The 8,742-nt window shown below is 36.5% G+C and overlaps 1 protein-coding gene across 1 annotated transcript; it reads left to right on the forward strand.

Annotated features, from left to right (window-relative positions):
* Positions 1-3,021: 3,021 nt before the first annotated feature.
* On the forward strand, positions 3,022-6,733 carry LOC112679234 (protein transport protein SEC31-like). Its single transcript, XM_025548950.1, has 2 exons — positions 3,022-3,130; positions 4,982-6,733. Exons 1-2 carry the CDS (start codon positions 3,119-3,121, stop codon positions 6,389-6,391), a joined length of 1,422 nt encoding a protein of 473 aa, XP_025404735.1. The 5' UTR covers positions 3,022-3,118; the 3' UTR covers positions 6,392-6,733.
* Positions 6,734-8,742: the final 2,009 nt, after the last annotated feature.

The following is an 8,742-nucleotide window of genomic DNA, read 5'->3' on the forward strand; positions in this document are numbered from 1 at the left end:
GTTCTAGGATCGGTTCACTTTTGATTACTAATAAACCACATAATACGGTAAATCCCTCGTTCCGGCGAGAATCGCGGACGGAGATCAATCGTTCGAGTGCGCTTCGAACTTGTCAGAGCGCGCACATACGTGACCACTCGCGGTCGTGTACGGTATACAAAGAACTCTTGTGCGCACGTGAAACCGTAACCGGTGCCGGCAGTGGGTTAAACGGTGAATATTAAGTAGGCACGCGAGACGGCCATAGAGGAAGAACGGAGAGAAGAAAAGAAAAAAAAAATGGAAATAATGCGAACAACGTAAAACACCGAGCCAAGTGCGCGCGTGCTGTACACCACCGATAGGTGCATCTGTTGTTTACGTAACATCCGCGCAGATTACGATTACAAATTCCCATAAACGGGTCGCCCAAGATAGTTTAGCAGTCGTCGTCGTTAACTATACTGTTCGTCCTCTAGGCGTACATTATTGTTGAAACGCGAACGCGTTTTGGAACGCAGTCAACATCGCCTCCGGAAGCGTGTTATGTAGTTATTGTCCGCGTAACCGAAACATCGCGCGTGTTCTCGTCCGCGTCAGTGGCGCAGCAAGGGGCATGAATCACAAAAGGGCACAAAATCGCACGAAATTCGTATTTCTATTCTACTTTAAATTTTGATTATTGTTCTACAACACGCAGTAAGAAAATTCGACGGTTGAATCGGTACTATGACAAAGGACATCACATCACTGATTATTTTTTTTTAATTTTTAGTTTATTGATGAATTAGTGTAGACAAAGCAATGAAAAATAATTTGGTAAAAATCTAAAGTTCAAAAAATGACATTGACAGCTGTTCACTTGTCGGCTCCATGACGTCAATGTTTTACGTCTAAAAGTGGTTTGATTTACACAAAAATTTTAATAAATTACGATAGTATTTCAGAATTTTTTTTCTTTGGTATATATTTATATGTTTAAGTAATTGGTGTGATTTAAAAATTAGTATACCTTGTTATTGTATACACTTTTAACTTACGTATAAGACTATATACACTTTTATAAATTATAATTAAGTAAAATTATTGAATTTACAAATCACGTAATATTGTCGCGCAGTGTCACTGATATCAAATTTTACAAAATTTACAATAATCATTTTCTATTAAAAAAAAAATGGAAAGTATATCAAAATTATAATCATTCCAATTTCATAAAAAAAATAACATGCATTTTTTAAACGCCTGTATCTCATTGAATAATTAGTGTGAAAGTGTGGGATCCATAGCATATTTCTTAGATCATAACATACTTTAAATCTAAGCAAACTCGTTTTTGGTGCTGTGATATCTTTTAATTAGTATGTTGATTTAGTCCCGGTCAATCAGTTAACTGCTTGGGGAACGTGTACCAAAGACGAAAAAATATAGTGCAATAAACATCCGGACAGGTTCGCCTGAAACGTTTGATAAGCATACGAAAACCCTGAAAATGTTATAATTAGAGGTCTCTATGTTTTTGCATAATTTTTTTTTTATGATTCTATGCAATCACGGAGGTTCGAAATCTTTATAAATTATAAAACGTATAAATGAATGGCAAAAGTTTTTTTTTTCGTATATTTGAGAATATTTCAAGATAACAGACAAAATATCCGTTCATTTTATAGATTTTCGATATTTTGTGTTGCAGTGGCGTTAATATAATAAATTGTATGTTTGATAATTTTGATATTAAATGTTGAAAAACCTAGTAAAAATATTGAATGAAATTAATGAAGTATAAATTATAGTTAATTTTCCGATGGTTATGATAACTGATTTGTAACATTCTCCGGTGACTTCATTTGATGTCGAACATTTTTTTAGTATAGGTACATACGTATAAAAACATTTTAACAGACCATCATACCAGTATGATAACAAAGCATATGGCACAAAGTATTGTTGGTAGCTTTTTTTAAAAATTTTCTTGATTAAAATAACGTTATTAATCTAATTTAAATAAACAAATAAAATATTACCCAAGTTAATGTTATATTTTTAAACGGTATTATTTTTTACTATACACATATTCGTATCAGTTTTTTCATGATTTACTGTATTCTTTTGCATATAAAAGCATATTTTATTATAATTTTTAAAGAATATCGAAAGAATATTTTCAACTTTTAAGAGAATATTAGCATCATGTTTTGCATTCGTTCGATTTAGGACTCAGAATATATATTTCATTATACGTTCCGGAAATGGTTGTACAACAAAGGCTTTGAATCACATGAAAAACTAAATTTTGTACCCGGAACATACCTCACAACGCGGTATTACAAGCACTGTCAACGGCTGACATTAGTGATGGGTAAAAGCGACTATTTATTATTACCGACTATAAGTATGTTTTTATCATGTACTACTGACTAACTATTCGACTAAAATCTGCCTAACCAACTATTTTTAAATAATTTATATTAGTCGATTAATTATTCAAATACATTGTGCACAATCAACTAATATGAATAGATTAAATTAGTCGACTAAGGTCCTGTCTAAATCTTAATATAATTTCAATTTTGTACAAAATCTACTGCCTACCATTTTAAGTTTAACGTTTTTCGATGTCGTTTGTGCAGTACAGCAAAAACTCAACTCCCGAGTTAAATGAATTTCAATCGTAATGGAATGTACACTATGTTTACAAATCATAATCATGTAGTAAAATACAATTATATTTTATTTTTAAGCTGTTGTCTGGTCATGATTCGAGTACGTATTTTATCTAGTAAAATTTTTGCGTGTTACTTATGCGAGTGCACGAACTTCCGGATCTTATCCGTGTGCCCGGTGACGTGTTACGACGATGACGACTACTACCGTATTTGTCGATCCCGTCCGTTCGTAGATAACCGGAATGCACTGCTTCTTCGGTTTGGATTCGGTGAAAGTCGTAATCGACAAAACCGTGTCGGGGGCTGCGTCGACGACTGCTTTCAACGGAAAGGGGGATGACCGGAATGTCCGCCGAATACTGGATATAAAAACCGCGGACGCGATCCGGCCGGGACGTCAGTTATAGAATATTATAATACTACGCGGATTCGAGGGAACGGACGTGCAATACCCATATACAGCTGCGCTCACGATGATAAATAAGGTAAATTTTAAACGCTTTATCGACGATCAATATTGATTCCGCGCATTCGTACTGGTGACAGGACATTCTAGAAGTTCGAATAGGGACAAATGGACGTCAAAAAAAAAAAATATATGTATCTATAAGTTATAAAATCATTGATATTTTATGTTCATAATTTAACTAATGGTATCGTATCATAATATCAAACCTTATGGAATTTTATCGTTTTGGCAATAGGTTCCTTTTATATCAATATATATATATATATATATATATATATAACTTATTGGTATTTACAACTTGTAATAATTATCACACTTTATCGAAACATGGTGATACACGAGACACGACAATACACATCTATAACTGTGTTAGTCGTGTACAAATTGCATTCAAGTGTACATGTAAGATGTCAATAATTAATTCAAATCGCGATGGTGAAGTTTTTTGAATGAATATTTTTGACATTAAAATGTACATATTATAATACATATAAATAACTTATTTATTTTGTTTACTGATTTATATATATATTTATTTTATTTTTGACGTCCATTTGTTCCCACGTCCAAACGGCCACGTCCAAACGGCTACGTCCATTTGTCCTAGATCGCCAAAAGTTATACACGACACGCGCACACGATCGCGTTGAACGGAATTTTTCCAAAGTATTTCTTGTCTTGCTTCGAAATAATTATTATTTTTTCACTCGACGTAACGTTCGTGTGGACTATGTTAAAAACGATTCTGAACCCCCTGAACAGTGCACTCTAGAACTATTAATTATTCGTTTTTCTATGATAACAAACACGTTGACTAAATCATTCATAATATCTACCAATAATCTAATCGTCGTTTATGCCGTCAGGTTAGGTTGATGCGATATTTCCATGTTCATATTTAAATAATGATAGTAAAATATTGGAATTTAAACTTGTTCAAACGTATGTATTCAGTACTAATTAATTTTTATTTTATAAAAGTACTATATTTATAAAAGACGCATAAAAACCATTTTTTGCGTAATATGTTACGTTTCGTCGTACTTTCACAATTATATTGTAACAGTAGTTTACGCATAATACATAGTCTTTCTAATTTACATTTCTAATTTATAAATTTTATTTAAATAGATAATTCGATAATATTCTAAATGCTTATCGTTTATTACGTAAGTAAATAATTGTATTATTAAAAGAAGTCCGTTCATTTCTTATTTTATTTTAGTTCTTTGATCGGGAAAAAAGTGCAGTAAAGATGGCATAGGTAGACACGTGTAATTTATGTTAAACAAAATAATAATTTATATGAAAATTGAAACGAATTTCGAAAAAGTCGCAACTGATATAGTCCGGTGAATATTTTATAGGCTAGTTACAGTTATAACAGAACCGAGCTCCATACTACCTATCTATTTTGTACCTTTATACGCAATTTAAAATGCCTCGAATATCATGGTATCATAGTATATACGAACGAACTTTCCCGGTTCGAAACGAGACCACTAACGTTATTAGTATTGTAACGGAAACGATAATACGTTTGTCGGTGTATCAATATGAATACAAGGGAATTATTTGAACACTAATTAATTTTACGCGCAGATAATATTTTGCGATTTATTTATTTTTTTTTTCAATCGCTTCGAACCGAAATTCGAATGTCTAGTCCTGAATGCGGATTCTTAATACAAGGTGTACGATTGTACACGTTATGTCGCGAAAATAAAACAATGAAAATCGCCAAAGTTAGTAGGGTTTTACGCGATAAATATTGTTACGCGCCGTACGATTATGCAGCGCGTTGTATTGTCCCGGCTGTTACACTCGTACCGTATTGAATGCGTTAACATTCGATTTTTGTTTCTAGACCGTAATACTGCAGCTGTGCGTCGTCTGGCTGTCGTTGACTCAGGGTGCGTACGTGCCGCGGGGCCAACGAAGCGCATTCATTCCGGGTCCTCCAGGGCCCGCCGAGGGCTTCAACGCGGTCTTCAAGTCGTCGCCGTCCGTTCCATTGTCACCGCAACCGCACTTTGGTCCGGCCGGTTTTGGAGCGTTCAATCCCGGCGTCGTTGCGCTGCCCGTGACCGGCTACCCGGACGCGGGTTTCGACCTCGGCGGGCTCCAGTTTCAGTTCCTGCTGGCACCTCTGTCCGGCCATCCCCGGTTCCCCGGGTTCGGGTTCGACGTGGCATCCGCAGGATATCCCTTGGCCGTGCCGGCGCCGCAACCGTACCCGACCGCCGCCAGTAACGATCTGCAGCAGTTACGAACCTTGGCTGCGGAGGGGCTTCGGTTCGACCCGGTCCCGAGAGCGCGACCGGCTGACGAGTCTGTCACTGTGGGACAGACCCACGTCCGGCCGGTCCCACAGACGAACGACGCGTCCACGCAGTCCGTCACGCCGATCGCGACCACCGCGCCGCCGAAGGGTTCAGACGAACAGCAACCACGTCCGCATTACAATCAGGTCGGCACGGCGTCGGGTACCATTTTCGGTATCATTTCTTCCGCGGGCCACGGACCGCAGCAGGAACCGCAGCCGATTCGGACGGGTGGTGGCGATTCAATCGCGACGTCAGCACCGCCTTCGCCCGGGTCCGATTCTGGTACCGAACCCGTACCCAATTTGGCCTTGGAACTGAGACCACCGCCGTACATCAATGTGCCGGTCTCAGACTCGTCCTTCTACTCAGCCGCCAACGTCCCTTCCCCGCAGCCGTCCTCGTTCTCGACCGACCCAGCCGTCGCCTCCTCCTTACCGCACGGTGATGGAGCTTTTTCCCGTCCTCCGGCCTTCGATCCATCCGTTCACAAGTCCTATCCGACAACGCCACGCGGTCTCGGTCCCGACGCGTACCCCACACCGAGCGTATCGTACACGCTGCCGAGCGAGTCATTCCGCTTGCCCGCGGGGTTGACCGACGCTCACGGTCCGAAGAACGCGCCCAGACTTCCCATGAGCCCCATCGTAGTCGTCCCCGAAAAGTCGTATCCCGCTGAGGCTTCCGCTCCCGATAGTAGCCCTTCGCCCGCCGGCGCCGGTCCCGATAATACTGTTCCCGTTCTCGCCAACGTCTACGGCAGCTCGAACCCGGTATCCGCGAACACGTACAGCGAATCCAACACCATCCAAGGCAGTTCCCGTAGCAACGCGTTCGTCGACGGTACCCTGTACCCGAAACTGATCGCCGGTGCTGTTTTCGACGACTCCAATTCGATTGCGTCGTCACCGCAGCCGCCGCAGTTGCACTATCAACCGAACGGCACCAAATGATCCGACGAAAAAACAACTACCCTCTCGATGGACTGTGTTACCCACTACGACGCTGCCTAATGCGTTCCTAATACGGTATGCTGTTGACTTCTTCAAAAGTAAAACGATTTTCTTTTCTTATTCGAATCGTTGAGTCCAGCAGATCATTATTTATAGTCATGAAAAACATTATTATCTTGTTCACTAGAATATATACGTAATATATTTTTATTCCTAAAGTTCGAATAATCGAATGTTACGTCGTGTTTGTAGTTATTGCGTTTATTTATTCTAATATAAATATACTGTAATGTGTTATAAATCTATTTTTGATTGTATTTGTTTTTGATTAAATATCACCGTAAATAATACTTGATTAAGAAATCGAAAGAACGTAATTATTTATTAACCTTTGATACTTATTCCTTAAATAGCATACCTATTGTCTAGTCAACGTTATAATATATGTCATTTGAGTTGATTAGAAAAAAATTGGTAATGTTATTAAATTTTAATAACTAATTAATTATACGGTTGGTGACACTGTATAAAAATGTAACGTTTTATGTTTTTATGAGTATCACTTGAGATATGTATTATTATAATATAAAGGCTAAGAAAAAATCTTAGGTATACTAAGATTTGCAGAAAGTATATTTCAATGTACTTTAATAATGTAGTTGAAAACATGTTAACGAAACCTTAGACGTTTTTTCGAAAATGTTGTATGACTGTTTGCTTTTAAAGTGTATATACATATCGACGTTTAATCCATAGTAACAACATTTTGAAAAAAAAAAATGTTAAAAATACCAGAAGATTTGTTCTTCTCCTTATTTAAGTTTAGTTGATAAAAATTTAGGTCCAATGGTTTGATCTGTGCGTTTGATTTTATTTGGACGTTTTTTTTGTACTCATTGTTATTTTGATTAAAAATTCTATCGATGGTTCCATACAGTAGTATATTTAAACGAAAATATTCGATGGAATGAAAAAAGTGAAATTTTCTTGAAAATAAAAGGTTTCTGTACTACATTCAATTTATTACTTTTAAGTTATTCCGTATGTTTTCTTTTTACGTTAATCAACTATTGAGAAAAATATTAATCCAAAGTACCAATCGTATTTAATCAAAATTTAACTATTATTAAAAAGAAAATTGTGGTTCACTAAGCTTATAGTGCAAATTTACTAACTTCATTTAAACCAAGAGATCTTTTGTTTCATTTAATAAATAAAATAGAAATGTACAACTTTATTTTAATAACTTACTTTTCTCCTTATTTTCCAGTTCTTAAGAATTATTTTAAACTATATTACTATTATAAATTTAGCAAGACCGAGTTTTGTACTTTACTAAAACGGTACATGTACACATAACGCTATCTATGATGGAAATCTCGCGTTGTACACCATTACCCGTAATAAAGACTAATTGAAAGCTTGGAATAATGTAGCGCTATCTAGAGGTAAATGCAAACTACCGTTTCGACGACAAACCGCTTGGAAATCGATTGACGAAAACCATTCGTGATGTGGAAACGGTATAGATCTCGCTGCTGTGATATTATTAGTTGTTGGGAATATACCGATGATCTTTGAACCAATGTAGGGTTTCGAATTATTTCTATGCCATATTCGTTACGCACTTAAAAAGTTGTTGCGATTGGAAAATATCAATATTTGTCAGTTATAAACGTTATAATGTATCTCATAATTCTAAACTGCAACCTTTGCGTGATTTCAAACAATTATTATGATCAACATAATAAATTTATTAACAATTGATTATTAATATTAATAATACATCGTTCACTTCGAAACACATCTAGGTAATACAGTAGAAACCGTTTATAATCACACCAGTTGTAGTGACATATTGGGTGTAATGACCTTATAATAAAGGTCCCGGCAAAACTCCTATGTTGTATGTACTAATGTGTATCACTTATTATGACATCTATATAATGACTATACGGATGTTGTGACGGTTACTTTTGGTTGTATTTGAAAAATATTTTATCTATAATGACTTTACTTTATCGAAGGTACTATTACAATATTGATAATACCGTCATTATTTCATCGTTGTTTAGTCGTCAGTTTTATTTTATTTTATTTTATCGTCAGTGTACTGGTAATCGTCGTGCGGTTAAATGTGTTTTGTGTTCGTGTGTTAAATTGTATTGTGAAATTGTAAAATGAGCAAACGAAAGCAATTTGCCATTGAAGAAAAGGTAAATGCCATTTTTCGTTTAAAAAAAGGTGAAATAAATTCCGACATAGCTAATGAGTTAGACGTAGATCACTCTAAAATTTCCAACATATGGAAAGCTCGAGACAAAATCGAACAAGAGTTTCAAAATGAAAAA

The sequence above is a fragment of the Sipha flava genome, unplaced genomic scaffold (genome assembly GCF_003268045.1).
Source record: "Sipha flava isolate LNK unplaced genomic scaffold, YSA_version1 132_pilon_pilon, whole genome shotgun sequence".
Classification (NCBI taxonomy): Eukaryota; Metazoa; Arthropoda; class Insecta; order Hemiptera; family Aphididae; genus Sipha; species Sipha flava.